Genomic DNA, 17959 nt, shown 5'->3' with positions numbered 1-17959 from the left:
GTCTTGCTTACATGCAAAGAGGTGTTTTTGTACACAGGTCACAGAGTACTTGGATTACTATCTTTGTGTCTTACAGTAGTCTTACATTGTTGTCTCTGTTGGTTACTAGGGCTGCAGCTAGTGAATATCTTGGGAATTATTCCATCGAATTATCAAATTAAAAATAAGTTTGCATTATTAAACACAATAACAGGAGCATGTGGGATGACAACTTGCAAACGAACCCGGACCACCTCTCATCTGCAAGACAGATGCGCTCACCACTAGTGCTGCTCATGTATTTCATCCATCCATCCATCCATCCATCCATTTTATGAGCTGCTTCTCCTCACTAGGGTCGCGGGCGTGCTGGAGCCTATTCCAGCTAATATCGGGCAGGAGGCGGGGTACAGCCAGAACTGGTTTCCAGCCAATCGCAGGGCACATGCAAACAAACAACCATTCACACTCACATCATGTATTTCAAGTAGTGCAATTTCTAATGTGTTAAAAATGCTTAAAATCACGTGATTTCATATCTTTGTATTCAAAATAAAACTTGTTGCAATACTTTTAACGACAGTGAGTCTCAAAGTACGGTACAGGCACTAGTGGTACACAAAAGTATTCTTGGGTACAGTGCAGTTGTATTTCAATTCTAAGTACAATATATTGGCATTGAATCTTTTAGAATGGTTTGGATTCAAACATTTTGGTCAAATTTTTTATTTAACTCTCATGTGCAATACATTGCAATTGATTCATTAAGTAATTTTTTTTTTTTAATTTGCTATACTGTATTGAAGCGCAGTATTACATGTTCAAACTGTGCATTATGTTACAGTGGCTTACATTAATATTACACTAATATTGATGAATATTATACTTTTTAAGTATCATTTTTCATGGGGGGCTCGAATCCAGGTTTTCTCCAAGTACTCCGGTTTCCTTTCACATTCCAAAAATATGCATGATAGGTTCATTAAAGACTTGAAAATTGTTCCTAGCTATGAATATGAATGCGAATGCTTGTTTGTCTATATGTGCGATTAGCTGGCAACCAGTCAAGGGTCTCGCCTACAGTCAGCTGGGATAGTTTTCAGCTATGCGACCCTAATGGGGACAAGCGCTATAGAAAATGGATGGATTGGGATATCCAATGTTTATCAGAGGATGTCCGGTGGGATGTAGTATGCTCGTCTACAACCCTCCATTTCTTGATCTCATAATCAGAATCATCTTTATTTGCTAAGTATGTCAAAAACACACAAGGAATTTGTCTCCGCCAGTTGGAGCCGCTCTAGTACGACAACAGACAGTCAATTGACAGAGAATACTTTTGAGACATAAGGACATAAAAGCACAGTACGGAGAGTCACTGACCAATGAAAGGTTACCAGTGGTACACATACGTACTTTCAACGTTGTGGACAATGACAGCGTCCTTATGCGCCGCCCGCCGCCGTTTTAGCTAGCAAAGGTCAACGTAGAGCGAAGACGAGCTAGACACGCTGCATATGTTTACCCTCGATAATAATAGCGAAACGAACGGGCAGTGACATATCCTCAAACCAAGCCAAAGTAAAAAAGAAATGCTGTTCTTTTAAGATGGAATGGCTGTCGGAGTATGTGCAAATAGAAGAAAAAGCGGTGAAACTGGACGAGATTTTCTGTCTTTCGAGCGAGAAAGGTCTGGTCTGCAAAAGCGGTCTGGTTGCGAAGCCAAAGCAGCAAGCCAGTTTTCGGAAGGAAAAGTGTGGACAGAATGGAAGCTGGACTACCTCAAGCGTCACATTCAGCACAAAAGTCATTTGAAAGCAGTTGGAATTGTACGCAGATGTAAGATGGAATGGGGGTCAGAACCTTGTTGGGGGAGAGACAGACAGAAGAGGAACGAGCTGGCACTGGTAAACAAATAGAACCCAGAGCAAGTTAAAATTCTCATCGACAATATTCTGCTAGCCATCAACATGAATGCATCTCTGCTGTCGATTCAACAAATTCACAATCACATGGCAAACAAAGTACCTGAGTATAACAGAAAGCTGGCATAGCAAAAATTATTCCTTTGTATTTTTGAATTCCATCCATTAAATAGTGCAGGATGAGACGGTCTGTAATGCTCAAAATGCACCTCGGCACACCCTCATCATAGATGAAACTACAGACATTACAGTGCACAAAATGCTAGTTCTGTATTTTAAATACAGGGAGGAAAATAACATTCACCATAAAACTGTGTTTGGCGGCATCATTCAGCTGTCAGCATGCACTGCTAAAGATATTGTGCAGGCAATAATTCAGTGTTACACCAAGCATGAACTGGACCTACAGAGAATGGTGATGCTGACCTCCGATGGTGCCTCAGTAATGCTAGGAAAACACAACAGAGTTGCAGCTTTATTGAAGCGACAAATATCACACCTAACTGAAGGACACTGTGTGGCCCATAGAGAGGACCTGGGCATTGATGATGCGTGGAAAGATGTACCATTGAAGTTTGTTGTATTGCAATTCGCCTGTCGATGTGTTTTATTTTGCGTCTCAATTGACACGTCCTCTAGCAATTTAAAGCAGTTTGAAATGACAAATAGAGCAATAGTCTGGTACAGTGACCCTTGTGCAAATGGCGCAGAGCCTTCAAGAAATTTAAGCAGTTTATAGTGAGTAGCAGCGTGATTATCTGGAACAATGTCAATTGTGCAAATGGTGCAGATACTTCTCAGCATGAGAGGTCAACAACAGATATGCAAATAGTGCAGTGGCTAGACTACTACAGTGAGTGCACGAATAATGTATAATTGGCCCGACAGATGTGACAGGATTCTCAAGACAAAATTGGCAGCATGTTACAATGGAATTGTAAGTTAAGTGTTTAAGAAGTTAATGGAAAGAAGTTGAAATTTCTGATTCAAAGTGAAACAGACACCACACCACAAATAGCTGCAGCAACAACACACGTCACAACGTAGGCGTACATGTTGAAGAAGTACTTTTTGACCTTGACTCATCTCTCACTGCTGACTTTTTCAAGTCGTGCTGATGAGAACGTTTATTTCAAGCACTGCAAAAACTCAAGATCTTACCAACAATATTTGTCTTATTTCTTGTCAGATCTAATCTGATTACACTTAAAATGAAACTCATCGCTTAAAAAGTCACTTGTTTTTAGACAATTTTCACTTGTTTCAAGTTCATTTTTAGTAAAAATAATTAGAAAAAAAATTGTCACTGGAGTAAGGCTTTTTTTTTAAAAAAAGTGTAATCAGATCCGGTTTTGATCAGAAATAAAACAAATATTCTTGGTAATATTTTGAGTTTTTCCATTGAGGGGACATTATTCTGCCTATTTTTGAAAATGTGTGTGTGTTAATTTGGCCATGCGCCTCATACACACAGTCTCATGTGTAAACTGCTGCCTCTCATAAAATGTTTTAATTGTGTTTTAAGGGCGTTTTTCTTGCTTCGGCAAGTAAAAGGAAGTAGCTTGTCACGGCGTACACTCACGGGCGAGAGGATGAGATCATCCCCGACCCCGCTGTTACGCACGCACTCGCTGGTGAGATCCAGCCTGCATTTATGCACACACTCAACAGCAAGATCCTGCCTGTTCTTACACAAGAAAGCAAGAAGTGTTTTCGATTGGGTGCCAGCGCATCTGTATGTCAGGTAAAGTGAATGTTATTTATCATCTTTGATGAAATACTTATAGATTTGTTAGCTGTTTGGAATAAACTAAAATCTGAGGAAAACCAGAATTTCAAGTATCCCGATGTATTCACTTCCATAAATATTACCAATATATAAATCCCCCAGAACATTAGATATCTCCTGACGCAAATGGAGTTTGCCCACTCGAGTTCTCAGTGCTCATATGCGCCCTGCGATTGGCTGAGGACCAGTCCAGTGCGTACGCCACCTCTTGCCGAAGGTTAGTTGGGATAATCTCCAGATCAACCACAAGGCTAATGCGGGCCAGCGCTATAGAAAATGTGGATGGATGGATTTCTCTACATTCAATGGCTGGCACCGAGAAGCAGAACAGTAGCTAATCAGTGTCTCCACATCACTTCCTGTTGCACCCATGCTCTTTCCCCAAGAAAAACACTAGAACGGCAACAAAATCCCCCGTAATTTCTTCTGTGCGCCTCACTCAATCACAGCCCACTTATCCTGTCACACGAGCAGGATATCACGCGTATGTCTTTATTGACTTCCCGCTGTGGATCCAAGTCCTGCATAACGCTAGGAAATTCCCTTGAGGGCCACCGCAAAATATTTCATTGCGCTTATTCCTCCGTGTCATGTTGCTATCCTGACACTGGAAGTGACAACACTTTCTCTTATGAAGGGAAATGATTTGTTTGGGATGGTCGCGCCACATTTCAAGTGGAGGTGCGATTGTGGGAAAGCACCGAAATGTGTTCAGCAAGCTTAGGAAAAAGATTTTCTCACAGACATAACACTTCATGTTAGGCCTATTCATGGTGTATGCAAGCTAAGTGGGCGGTCGCTTATCTTAGCATAGCATACATACCATACATTGTGGGTAAAGTATGGCCCGTGTGTCACATATGGCCCCCTGCGTTCTTGAAGCTGGCCCACCAAGCATTACATTAGCAGAGGTGCTATAATATTTGCTCATGTTTATTCATTTATCTCATTAAATGTGATAATTTATTGTAATTAATCAAATACAAAATAAGAGATAAAATGTTATTTATTGAAATTGTATTTATGTCATTATTTTATTAAATATTTACATGATGATTTACATATTTTACAGACAGTACTACGGGGTTCTTTCTAGACATGACAAAAAAAAAAAACAACAATTGTGCATGCGAAATACAAATTCAAGATAATGTGATGCATTGCGAAAGCCGAAACCTCAAAATCGACACGGTTGAGCAGATCAAAAAAAAAATTTCAACAGCAGCAAGCGACATTGTGGAGTGACCACCAGTGAGAGTCTACCCGGAACGCTAATTGTTAAAGATGCTGTCACCACATAACTTAAGATCATCTTAAATACTTATAGGAAATGCGGTTAGTCTCCACACTTAGGTCGTCCAGTGCTGCTGTTTTGGTTAGCAACGTGGTTCAAATGAACACCGCAGTTTCAGCGTACTTAAGATCATTATGATTGGATTTTGTTTTCAATCGATGGTAGAGGAGTTAAGGTTGCAGCGTGGCCCGCAGTCCCACACTGGAATCTTCAGACTAAGTTTGACACAGACATTTTTGAGTTGGCTGGTGTCCCAAGCTCGTCATAACATTTGGCAAAAAAATGAACAGTGACCCAGAGGGAATGCAGTAATAAGGGAGCGATATAAACTTTATAAACCATACGCATGCTTCTCCGGGCATCCAGCAGCAGAATGTCGGCCAAGTATTATCAGAAGTTCAGGCTAATATGTGCAACCAACAAAACTCAAGCAGCTCTGCTTACCTTTTGGCTTTGGCATGATAGCATGTTGCATCGCACCCGTTGGGATGTGGCCGTTTCGGCATGATCGTGCCTCTGCACAATCGTGTTTCCACCAGTGTAGTCTGGATCTTCACCCATCCTATCTGCTCGCCATACATGGGTGGAGCAGTTACTCTGTAAATTAGTAAATGCGCAAGTCTCATGTCCATCCTGTTTTGCCCATGGTGAGCTGAAATGTGATTGCCGTGGCCGCCAAATAACACAACAACAGCATGAGAGGGAGTTTTTATTTACCCGTTTCCACGTGCTTGCTCTTGTAGCGTTCAGTTGGTGTGTATGAGGACTGTGATTCTCGACCTACTCAATGTGTAAAGTGCCCTGAGGTAACTTCTGTTGTAAATTGGCGCTACAGAATATACAGTAAGTAAAATTGACTTGCCATTGCATCTTTTCACATCCTGTATCAAAGGATTCAACAATTTAAAAACAACTACTTTCTTCTGGTTTCACCATCTCTCTCCTTCCCATGTGTGAATGACCTTATGCTCTCCCTCAGTGACTTCACACAAGGAGGAAGTGAGATTAGACAAACACGTGGGCCTTGTCAGCGTGCTCCCATGAGATCATCCACTAACCTCAGCACTACCGCATGATTCAACAACAACACCCTGCTCTTAAAGCACTGCTATTTTAGCACCAACTGTCTAACTGAAACGTTATTGTGAGACTTGTTGTGATGTGATGGCCACCCAAAAAAGAGCAAGGTATGTGCATCACACATCTTGATGGGAAACCGACACGCGGGCACACACATATGCACATGCGGGCACACACGCTGTACCTATCTACCTTCCTACTGAATAATTAATCTAAATCTAACAATTTGTAAACTCTACCCTAGCCCCTCCCTCCCTGTCGCTTTGAGTCAATTTGTATCTCCTTACCATCGATCTGCTAATCTATCAAAATCTACCTACCTCCCTTCAGCTCAATCTACCATTGAGCTGCCAATCGATGAAAACCTGTCTCCCTTCCTTCCTCCCTCCCTTTTTCTGCACATACAACCCCAATTCCATTGAAGTTGGGACGTTGTGTTAAACATAAATAAAAACAGAATACAATGATTTGCAAATCATATTCGACCTATATTTAATTGAATACACTACATAGACAAGATATTTAATGTTCAAACTGATAAACTTGATTGTTTTTAGCAAATAATTAACTGGGACAGGGTCATGTTTACCACTTTGTTACATCACCTTTTAACAACAGTCAATAAACGTTTGTGAACTGAGGACACTTAATTGTTGAAGCTTTGTAGGTGGAATTCTTTCCCATTCTTGCTTGATGTACAGCTTCAGCTGTTAATCAGTCCGGGGTCTCCGTTGTCGTATTTTACGCTTCATAATGCGCCACACATTTTCAATGGGAGACATGGTCTAGTACCCGAACTCTTTTACTACAAAGCCACGCTGTTGTAAGACGTGCAGAATGTGGTTTGTCATTGTCTTGCTGAAATAAACAGGGGCGTCCATGAAAAAGACGTTGCTTGGATGGCAGCATACGTTTCTCCAAAACCTGTATGTACCTTTCAGCATTAATGGTGCCTTCACAGATGTGTAAGTCCCCCATGCCATTGGCACTAACTCAGCCCCATACCATCACAGATGTTGGCTTTTGAACTTTTTGTCCATAACGGTCCGGATGGTTCTTTTCCTCTTTGGCCCGGAGAACACGACGTCCACAATTTCCCAAAACAATTTGAAATGTGGACCCGTCGGACCACAGGACACTTTTCCATTTTGCATCAGTCCATCTTAGATGAACTCGGGCCCAGAGAAGCCGGCGGCGTTTCTGGGTGTTGTTGATAAAAGGCTTTTGCTTTGCATAGTAGAGTTTCAAGTTCCACTTACGGATGTAGCGCCGAACTGTATTTACTGACATTGGTTTTCTGAAGTGTTCCTGAGCCCATATGGTCATATCCTTTACACATTGATGTCGGTTTTTGATGCAGTGCCGCCTGAGGGATCGAAGGTCAGGGGCATTCAATGTTGGTTTTCGGCCTTGCCGCTTACATGCAGTGATTTCTCCAGATTCTCTTAACCTTTTGATGATATTATGGACCGTAGATGATGAAATCCCTAAATTCCTTGCAATTGTACGTTGAGGAACATTGTCCTTAAACTCTTCGATTATTTTCTCACTCACTTGTTCACAAAGAGTTGAACCTCGCCCCATCTTTGCTTGTGAATGACTGAGCAATTCAGGGAAGCTCCTTTTATACCCAATCATGGCACCCACCTGTTCCCAATGAGCCTGTTCACCTGTGGAATATTCCAAACAGGTGTTTGATGAGCATTCATCAACTTTCTCAGTCTTTTTTATCACCTGTCCCAGTTTTTTTGGAACGTGTTGCAGCCATAAAATTCTAAGCTAATGAGTATTTGCGAAAAACAATAAAGTTTATCAGTTTGAACATTAAATATCTTGTCTTTGTATTCAATGAAATATAGGTTGAACATGATTTGCAAATCATTGTATTCTGTTTTTATTTATGCTTAACACAACGTTCCAACTTCATTGGAATTGGGGTTGTACATCAATCCACCAAAATCTACATTCTCCTCCTTCCCTCCGTATATTTACATACTATCAATCTACCAAATCTTCCTTCCATTAATCTACCTACAGTATATATTGTCAATGTACCTACAAAGAATCATTTAGAATAAAATGTAGACATTGTAGAAAATATTGAATTGAAAAATGACATTTTCAACTTTCAAACCAAAGTCAGTTGGGATCGGCTCCATCGTACATGTAATATATATATTTAAATTTTGTCTTTTGTGTTCATGACAATAAAAGATGAGTCTTCTATTTACCAATCTACCTATAATCTACCTACAGTACATAACGGAATCTCTATGGCTCTATGGCCAGGGGTCTTCATTAGATTGCTCAGCGCTACCTAATGTTGTAGCCAGAGACTGCACATTATTATGTAATTAATATAAATAGAAATTATAAATAATAACCTTGTCAAAACCTATTGTTTAGGAAAATAATTTCTGTCTTTGTGCAGCATTTCATGTTTGGATTCCTGCGTGTTGTTTTTTTGTTTTGGATCACAGGCAAAAGACCATTGGAAGGTTGTCCTGCCCTGTACCTGGCAGAAGCTTCTGGAATGTGGGAGCACTGTGTGCTCTAAAGTCCTGCTTTTGTTTTTACAGCCCTCACACAGGAAGCTCTCTCTCTCTCTGGTGGGGGCCTCATTCATGTCTGACAAAACGCTGACTGAACCCTCCACCCACCCAAATAAACCTCCACCTCTCTGGCTATTCTCCAAAATACACACAACATGTTTGCTTTCTTTTATTTTTGGTCTTTGTGTGCCACTGTAAATTCTCCCAGCCTCCATAAAGGAGCTTCATTTAAAACACTAATTAAAATAAATGGGCAAGAACCTCAGGGGAAAAGGCCTTGAGTCTCGCTTGGAATTATTTGATGTCTTACATAATTATGTGCTGGAATCCTAAGGAGAACCAAACATTCATACATTGGAGTCTCGTTCTACTTTAAACCAAACACGGTTTCCAATAGAAAATAATCGAACATGACTTTCACCATGGTAATTGTATCACAGTAACTTCAATGTCGCAAGTATAAAGACATGATCAGCATAATACAACGAAAATAAAGTAAAACTACTCACGCTTTGAAGTCACGTGACGACAGGGGGATCGCATCTGCGGGGGATGGAAAACATTGAGGTGGCAACCCCTCCTCGCCGCTTTTCCTGATGAAATGTTTCATCACACCCTCTTTTCCCCCAATCAAAGCTATTTATGTTACCATGCTGTTGGTAAAATCAGTTATTATCACATTTCTGCCATTGGTAAATTATAAAACACATAGGTAAAACTAGATAATTGTACAGTAAACATTGACAAATGTTATTAAATAAGTGGTTAAATAATTCAATTAATCATAAATTACAAAAAAAGACCAGAAATGATTACTATTTTCTTATTAAAAAAAACACTAATGTTGTGCCTTGAGATGAGAGTTTAATCGAGCAAAACAACGAAACAACATCCATCCATCATCTCTACCGCATATCCTCACTAGGGTCGAGGGCGTGCTGGAGCCTATCGCAGCTATCTTCGGGTGAGAGGCGGGGTACACCCTGAACTGGTAGCCAGCCAATCGCACGGCACGTAGAAACAAACAACCATTCGCACTCACATTCACACCTACAGGCAATTTTAGAGTTTTCAATTAACCTACCATGCATGTTTTTGAGATGTGGGAGGAAACCGGAGTACCCGGGGGGAACATGCAAACTCCACACAGGCAGGGCCGGGATTTGAACCCCGGTCCTCAGGATTGTGAGGCAATTGTGATAACCAGTTGTTCACCGTTCCACCCAACGAAACAACTAACATTTGTATTTCTTAATTTAAAAAGTAATATTGTACTTTATAAAAACATACAGTAATGACGTAATTCAACAGAGTGTAAAGAAATTAAACAGTTTTTGCTAAATTTTTTTGCTTCAATTCAATGGCCTTTGTGCAGCTCATTCTGGTATGCACGCCTTGGCCAACGGGAGGCAGTATAATACAATAATAAACTCTAGTCTTAGTTGTTCTTCACAGAGGATAAAGAATATATCCATGTGAGTATTGTTTTATCTATCAACGTGTTGCTCCACCGGTTGTGTTCAAATAGCCATTGCTTAAAGGGTTATAACACTAATGTTATCCCTTCCATGGCATTTCCAATTACGTGTTAGCATTAAGCTAGAGGACTTGTGGCTGTTTTAAATACACAAAGTGTGATTCTCTTTATTTTGTCTTTAGTTTGACAGTAAACTTGAACTGGGAGTGGCCATAAACACCTTGAATCTTCTGAACTGCTGCTTTGAGTGAGTTGCATACAGTGCTTGCGTTAAAAATTTTCGACCACACCAAAAAAAAAAAATAAATCATCCAAATGACAGCTCATGTCCCGAATAACTTTCCGTTGGGTCACTCATATAACGGGGCACCACTGTATTTTATATATACTGTATATTGTAATTTTTTTAAACATTTGCTGGACTTTGGTGGTTCCAATGTGAAAACGCACTGTGAGCTATCGGAATTATCAATTTCAGTCTGGCACTGCGCTTTCTACAGAGTTGAGGGATGACAAATGTGGAGCAGAGCTGATGCCAATTTGCAAACACAGGGCATCTATTTTTAATGGTTGAACATTACAACATGGTGAGTTGTAGCATTAGTGAACTATATAGTAAAGCTAATCTGAATGAAGCCACTTAGCGCTAATGCAGTGTCTGCAGTGTTTTTGTTCTACATTTACATTGCTCCAGGCGCGCGTTGCCCTTGGCACTGACATGTTACATTCTGTACACCTCTGCAGTATTTTACATGCCTTGATTGGCTCTTCGGAACAAACTAAATGGCTTCTAATGGTGTATTTAAGAGGGCGGTGAGAGAGCGGGGCGCTCTTAAGAAGTGAAACAGAGCTAGCGTGGAAGGTTGGAGAGGTTCAAAAGCGTCGGTGGGAAACCTCATTAAAGTGAGTAAGCCAAAAGCACTTTGTCTTGTCTTGGAGCGCGCCCGCAATTAACAGCCCTTAAATTACAGTGATCACTTTAAAGACATATTGTACAAAAAGTCTTCCACGCTAACAACTGCACTGCTCCACACTGAGCTGTTTCGAATACTGGAGTGTGGCTCTCTTGTATAGGCGAAAAAGCAAACACTGGGTGTTCTTGAAAGTTTACGGCTCGCATTGTCATGTAAACGAAAGGCCAAAACTAGGTAGTTTTAAAATCTTTGACTCGTAGCTGGTCCGCGTTTCACCTCTACTCGCCTCAATTTGGGGCATTTCCACTTCAAACTAGTACAGCAGGAAATAGGGGTTGAACGACTAAAGTTTTTTTGTAGTCGACTAAAAAGTGATGAAAGTCCAGCCAAACTCGATTATGATAACATAATTGATTTTTTTCCCCCCAGCTCAGTACAGGCTCCCCAAACATTTTTTGCATCACAGACCGGTTTCACGTAAAAACATATTTCGAGGGACCGCCAAATGATTAAAAACACAACTCACCATTCCACTGGATGTAGTAGTTATAATTAGTTCGCATTTCTGTTGCTATTTCACTTTTGCTTTCATTGTACGGGAGTGGGGGGGTCATTTGGACTTTTATGAGATCTGCGTCAAGAGTAAAACACCCTGAGACAACTTCTGTTCTTTTGTGATATAAATATAATTGAATTGTGCTAGCAATTTCATTTTTAGTAAAATATTTCCACACGCTTGTAGCATAGTATAGCTGTGTGCCGTACTGCGACAAGTCTGATACAAAACTGGGTCAAACAGAAGTAGATTTCACAGCGGCCTTTTCTGGACACTCGTGTGACAAAACCAAGGTGTTTTTTTTAAATTAAATTGACACTTTCATACTAAATCCATGTTAGAGTCACTCTATGAGGTTTAAATAGCCAAAATATGGGAATATATTGGAATAGCCGGAGCGAGCAAGGCTAACTGCTGTTCCCATCTGCAACCATTTTATTTTCGTGCTCTCTAAACCACGCAGACTTGTTAGCCGAAAATGTCGCTGCTCCACAGTGTTCTAGGCCAGCAGCAGCAAAGGCAATTCGAATTTCCTCTATAAATTAACTGAAGACGAGATGCCAAGAACATGTGATTAGCTCGGCTAGTCAACTTCGAGCTTTAAACGTCAATGCAGTGTATTAAAGTCGACTCATCTCCTAGTCTGTTCAATCCCTAGCAGGAAACAGCAAAAACCACCTTGAATGAGAACAAAAATGGAGAACGAGGGTCTCCTGTATTGTAGTCTCCAAAATGTTTTGAGGAGTAACTAACTACAGGAGATCCTCTAAAAAAAGGATACATTTTATTCAAGAGACTGTGGGCAGCAGAAAAACTGACCGCTGGAGTGAAGACTGTGGCATCCAGCACTAAAACATAGCAGGCTAGGCTTATATTAGCATTAGCGAGTAGAACCGGTGTGCCGGTTTTAATAAAAAGAGTAGACACCCACTGTCATGTAACAAGTGCTCCTTGTAAAAGGAAGAATGAATGGAGACAAATGAAAGCTTGTGCAGGGGAGACTCAAATGAATGTACAATACAATTTAAAGTGATTTAATAAAAATATGGTATAAATAAAGTATGGCATTGTACATCATGTAGGTGATGTCAGAATACACCGGGTAAATTATTTGAAATCAGTCCAGTATAAAATAAAACAATTTTCCAGTGGTTTTTCAGTACCTTCTGTTGACAGCAGCTTTTCTTTCTAACATCCAAAATCATAAAATACTAAAATACATTTCATTCCAGCATCATCTTCTTTGCTTAAATGGACTCTCATTGAGTCCTGACGACAATAAATGTTAATGATGCATTCCCATCAGAAAAAGAGAGCAAGCATTATACAGTGGGTTCACTTTTTCAGTTGCATTTGTTGTGCATGCATGCTAGTGGTAATAACAATATTATGCAGTAAAATATGCATATTAAATGAACACTCTTGACTTTTTAATCAGTGACCGGGCCTATAAACATGGAATTTAATGGCAGTCCCGTAGCAACACACACACACACACACACACACACACACGCAAAACAAACAAACCTGAGTTGAGAAAAAAATGTACTGTAATCAGTAACTAATTTAAAATATGTGATGATATGATTGGACAGCACCGGCATCAATGTCAGAAACTTATTTGCCAAGGTAATAAGTGTTAAGTGGCTCAAGTGATAGCAATTTATTTATTTATTTTTTTTAAATCATTGAACAATTTTGCTTTTAGTAGCAACAACGATACCCACTGGTGGTCCTAACAGGAGGCAGTACCATAAAACAGCAGGACAGTAGTGGATTTTGGATTTTCACTGATGACTGTCTTAAAGTTGCCCAGAGGCAGCCAACATTTTCTCATTCTTGTACCACAAACTGCTACGTAGTCCACTAAAGGCGGCGTGTCAACAAAATGCTTTTCTAAGGTCAGATTTTGACTCAAATGTGGGATACCAGGATGCAGTTAGCAGATATTTGCATCGAGAAAATAAATCATCTCATCTATCTCTTGTCTATTTGGTTTGGATCTTCTCCTACCATTACAGATACAGTGGATATAAAAAGTCTACACACCCAGGTTTTTGTATTCTTAAAAAAATGAGACCAAGATACATCTTTTAAAAACATTTTACACCATTAATATGACCTATAACCTGTAAAACTCAATTGAAAAAATAATGAAATCTTTTCAAGCGTGAAAGTAAAAACAAACAACTGAGATTGTGGTTCCACACGTATGCACATCCTATAATAACTGGGGATGTGGCTGTGTTCAGAATTAACCAATCACAGTCATACTCATTTAATGGGAGTCAGCATTTGGCACACTATTTAAAGTGGCTCGGATTAACTCCAAATAAAGTTCAAATGTTGTAGTAGGCTTTTCATTTTTGCTTTCTCGTAGAAGCCTGACATTGTTGTGCTAAAACTGACTGTTATTTGGAACTGTTCATAATTCCATTCACCTTGACTAAGGCCACAAAAACCTGGCATTTGAACAGGGCTGTGTAGACTTTTTATCTCCTCTGTAGGTATCGTTGGAGGACTTGCCTTAATGAGCGTTACAAGCATGGTCAACTGATACGACGAATGATCGAGATCCTTTCACAAGTAAGCTCAAAGTAAAGCTTGTTGCATCACTTGTTGCTTCGTAATGCTCAAAGCAATTTCCTTTATAGCAATTAGACATTAAGCATTTGTGCAAAAACATTTGTTTTTAATAAAGCCTTTTCGCGTTGTCGGAGTGTCGGCGCGAGCGCAGACTTTAATGTGCACAGCTGGCACCGGCGGTGGGTCTGTACCATTGTAATCAATGACAGTTTAATAAATTAGAGAATAATTTTGCAAATTAAATTAGGGATTGAACATGATTTAGGGGTGGTTTTATTGTTGGTGTGCAACAGTATATGATAGCACTATAAGGTATAATTCCAACCTGAACGATGGAGTGTTTGGTAACTCAATAAACAAACATTCACTGCCATTGACGGCTTTAAAAGTTAAATATCCACGTTAACTGGGAAGGCCGGTTAAGATGGCGTTTCACCCCCCCCCTGAAAAGTAACAATTTTGGAAATGGGAGGATTCCGCCCGACAGCGACGATATACATTTAGCCATCTAGAATGACCAAAGTGCCTCGATCTCCAGCCAACTTGACTTTTCTACAATTCTGTGACAGCCTGTCTTTAACGCACAATGGTTCGAGCTTTCATTTGTTGTTCCCGTCTCACTGCGAAATGTACGATCGCTGTTTTTTGAGCTATAATGGACGATTTTTCCCACGATTTCACATTTTGTGTCTGAAGTGCCCAGAATCTTAGTGTTGAACAGGCTTTAGTGATCAATACCAGTGTCACTACCTTGACATACTCGATATAGGCAAAGTCTTGGGCTATATCGCTTAATAAAAAAAATAAAAACGATCTACAACCCTTAGTTGCTCTTGAATCGTCATCTTACCCAGACATTTTGGACAATTCCCTGCTTCTAAATGTGTTCAAACCCAATACTGATTCCTCTGAAGGGAAGGAGTGGCAGTCTGGATCATCTGCGACGACGCAGAGGGAGAATCACTACTCCAGGAACTGACAAGAATGTTTGAATCAACGGTGTTATAATTGTACAGTCGCTGGTTCCGTAGCAGTAAGTGACTGAGAGTGGGACTACCTGTGCTGGTGGGGTTTAATGGGGTGACAGTGACTGTGGGAACAGTGGTGCTCCTTTGGGTCTGGCCCTGATGTGACTGGCTGCTTGGAAGAGCGGCAGGAGGGGGCTCCTTTGGCGTGTCGGTCCTCCGCTTCCGCCGCCGGTGGTGTCGAAGGAAAACAACGAGCACCACAAAGATGATCACAAGCAGCAGCAGAGCGAGCAGTGGTAAGATAACCAGAAGAGGGTTGGAGCTTTTTTGCGGGTAGGATTCCACACGAACGGGTGTGTTTATGAAGGGGAAATTATCGGTTCCTCCTGTGGGTTTACCAAGAGTTGTGCTGAAATGGCTTGTTCTATTGGACTTCCCCCAGCGGTTACGTCCTTTGAACCTTTGTTGATTTTTGCTTGGCTGCTGGGTATATGTGACAGCTGTGGAGCGCTCTGGTGAAGCACTTCCATTTCTAGGAGTCTGGATTGTTGTCTGAGGGGGAAAAGATGTTGTTACCACAGGATTTTTTGTGGTTTGGCCAACCGCAGGATCATACGGTACAATGGTAAAATGGAACTCTCCTTTAGCAGGTTGGATGTTATCAGCTTTCAGTAAAAACACCAGTGAGTCGTTTAATTCTTGAACTTCTGTCATGTTGGCATTCAACTCCAAGGCTACTTTCTCTTGTGTAATATCCTGGAAAGTGAAAGACTCAACTGCTTCAGATTTACGCCACTTTTTAGTCTTTGGCCGGACCACTTTGCCGAAATTGGGGTGTGACAAAATTTCAAACACAGGGTCACAACTACAAATATCTGCCAGTTTAGAAACATCGAGTGAAGCGGAGTTGAGTTTTACGACAATTCCACTGGGTGCCCTCGCACTTTTGCCAAGCCGGATCAGAGGAGTGACAGTGATGTTTAGCACTTGTGCACTCAGATTGGCCTCAGAAGTGAAGGCTGTGAACTCGAAGCTGTCTTCAGCAGACGAAAGATTGGTCATGTGGTAAGCTAGATGTCCGGTCTGTATATCTTCCTGTTCAAACTGCGACACCTCTTGGGTGCCCAGCAGAAGTTTGCCAAACATTGGAGGCCTTGTAATTTGGTAGTGAATGGTGGCGTTCCTGCCATTCGTCTTGGCAGCAAGGTTGTCTCGGATCAGCCAGACTGCAGTGCTACCTTGCTCGAGTGTCAGTCCCGTGTGGTTGACCAGTAAGATGGTAATTTTTGTCACGTCTAAATTGAATAGTTTGTAAATTGGTTTATGGTGGCCATCCGTGACACTGAAGTAGAAAACCCCTGAGGTAGGGCTACCGTCATGGACGAAATAAACACTTCCATTATTGATCTGGGCTTGGGTGAAGGCTCCAATCGTCTCATTCAATCTTCCGTCAAGAGCTAGGTAACCATTGTTTGGCTTGCTAATCACAGAGAAGACAATATCATCAGGGGGATTGTCTAAATCTTCTACTTTGAGGTTCTCCGGATGAATGGCTATTGTATCTCCTTGTACCACTGTCAGACTCGGTGCTTTAGTCTTCAGCACAGGTGGCTGATCATTCACAGCAGTGATTGTAATGTTGAAAGATTCCTCAATAACGTCAATGTCATCCAAAGGCCTTTGAGCCGATTTGCCCTTTGGGTTTACCCATGCGCTGAAAGCGAATGAATCGTGGGTTGTCTCAGAGTTGTCGTGCTTGTAGGTAATGCCGTATTTGTTGACAATGAATTGAGAGAAGTTGGGTTTCTCCTTCGTGAGGTTTCTTTCACCGACGACAATGACACCATGCTGTGGCAACGACGTCACCTGGAACCAGACTTCATTGGCGCTCCGCTGAGGCGTTGGCAGCTTAGACATCAGGTTAGTGGCATCAAGCTTGGACTCATCAATAATGACGCTTTCTCCTTCTGTCACTTCCGCACCTGACACAAAGAAAATATATGTTGAGTTTTGAAGCTTTAAGTCCCTGTAAAGTGAAAATAAATACCTTGTAAATTTGACACACCACAGAGAATAGTGTTGTTAAGAACCATGCCAAATTTTAATTATTACAAACATTCGACAAGTATATGAAATGAGTGGGGCTCGACACAAATCGGTGGTGAAAAAAATGAACGCTGAATCAGAATTTTCAGATTCGAATCGCAATGAGTCAAAGAATAATATACTGTAGTACTTGCATTATTCTGACAAGAGCTGCAATGCTGTCACACTGCATTCACTTCTTTGTTTATGGCAGACTTACTGCGCATAGTTTCTGCACATGTACGCAGTTGTAGCTACTCCACCGAGAGCCATACTCATGGCATGTTCATGGGAAAGCCACAACCGAAGCCGAAAAGGAGCCATTGCCGAGGTGGATGGCAACCACGGCAGAACTAAAGGGAGAACGTTTATCCGACACAGCTTGGCAGATAGCCAGCCGGCTAGCTAGAAAGGAAGCAGCTGGTCTAGGGCAGTAAGGATTTACGGCATCGACAGGTGCAAAACTAACCCAGGGGGTTTAACTTAGGCCAAGGTACAGTGAGGGATCCTGGTTCAAATAAGCTGTTTTAAACTAAAAAGAAAAACTCTTCCGGAGGGAGATATGGCAGCTAAAACCTGCCAGCGTACTCTCTTTCCGGTTCAATAAATAGTTTTCAAATGATCGAATTGGACTTTTCATTTGTTGCAGTATTATTTCAGAAGAGTATCCATCCATCCATTTTCTGAGCCGCTTCTCCTCACTTGGGTCACGGGCACGCTGGAGCCTATCCCAGCTATCATCGGGCAGGAGGCG

At 41.1% G+C, this 17959-nt stretch overlaps 2 protein-coding genes and 1 long non-coding RNA gene across 5 annotated transcripts in view; 1 reads left to right on the top strand and 2 right to left on the bottom strand.

The window, feature by feature from the left end:
* LOC133475104 (ADP-ribosylation factor-like protein 15) overlaps positions 1–5829 on the bottom strand; it is a 159350-nt gene extending 153521 nt beyond the window's left edge. For both annotated transcript variants that reach the window (XM_061767502.1, XM_061767504.1), the window contains exons 1-2: positions 5705–5829; positions 5432–5584 (exon numbers count right to left, since the gene is read on the bottom strand). In XM_061767502.1, the coding sequence (XP_061623486.1) occupies positions 5432–5548 (117 nt within the window). In that variant the 5' untranslated portion in view covers positions 5549–5584; positions 5705–5829. The remainder of the gene's footprint in view (positions 1–5431; positions 5585–5704) is intronic.
* On the top strand, positions 3436–9147 carry LOC133475105 (uncharacterized). 2 transcript variants are annotated; one of them, XR_009787720.1, is made up of 4 exons: positions 3436–3648; positions 5731–5830; positions 5967–6174; positions 8548–9144. It is a non-coding gene; the product is annotated as an uncharacterized LOC133475105 (long non-coding RNA). The 2 variants fall into 2 exon arrangements; XR_009787719.1 differs by having other exon boundaries at positions 5731–6174; positions 8548–9147.
* A 3437-nt stretch (positions 9148–12584) lies between these two features.
* Positions 12585–17959, bottom strand: part of cspg4ba (chondroitin sulfate proteoglycan 4ba) — a 28580-nt gene continuing 23205 nt past the window's right edge. The window contains exon 10 of the mRNA XM_061767500.1: positions 12585–17102. Within this exon, the coding sequence (XP_061623484.1) occupies positions 15040–17102 (2063 nt within the window). The 3' untranslated portion in view covers positions 12585–15039. The remainder of the gene's footprint in view (positions 17103–17959) is intronic.

The sequence above is a fragment of the Phyllopteryx taeniolatus genome, chromosome 3 (genome assembly GCF_024500385.1).
Source record: "Phyllopteryx taeniolatus isolate TA_2022b chromosome 3, UOR_Ptae_1.2, whole genome shotgun sequence".
Taxonomy (NCBI): domain Eukaryota; kingdom Metazoa; phylum Chordata; class Actinopteri; order Syngnathiformes; family Syngnathidae; genus Phyllopteryx; species Phyllopteryx taeniolatus.
This window is presented reverse-complemented; position numbering and strand designations above follow the sequence as displayed.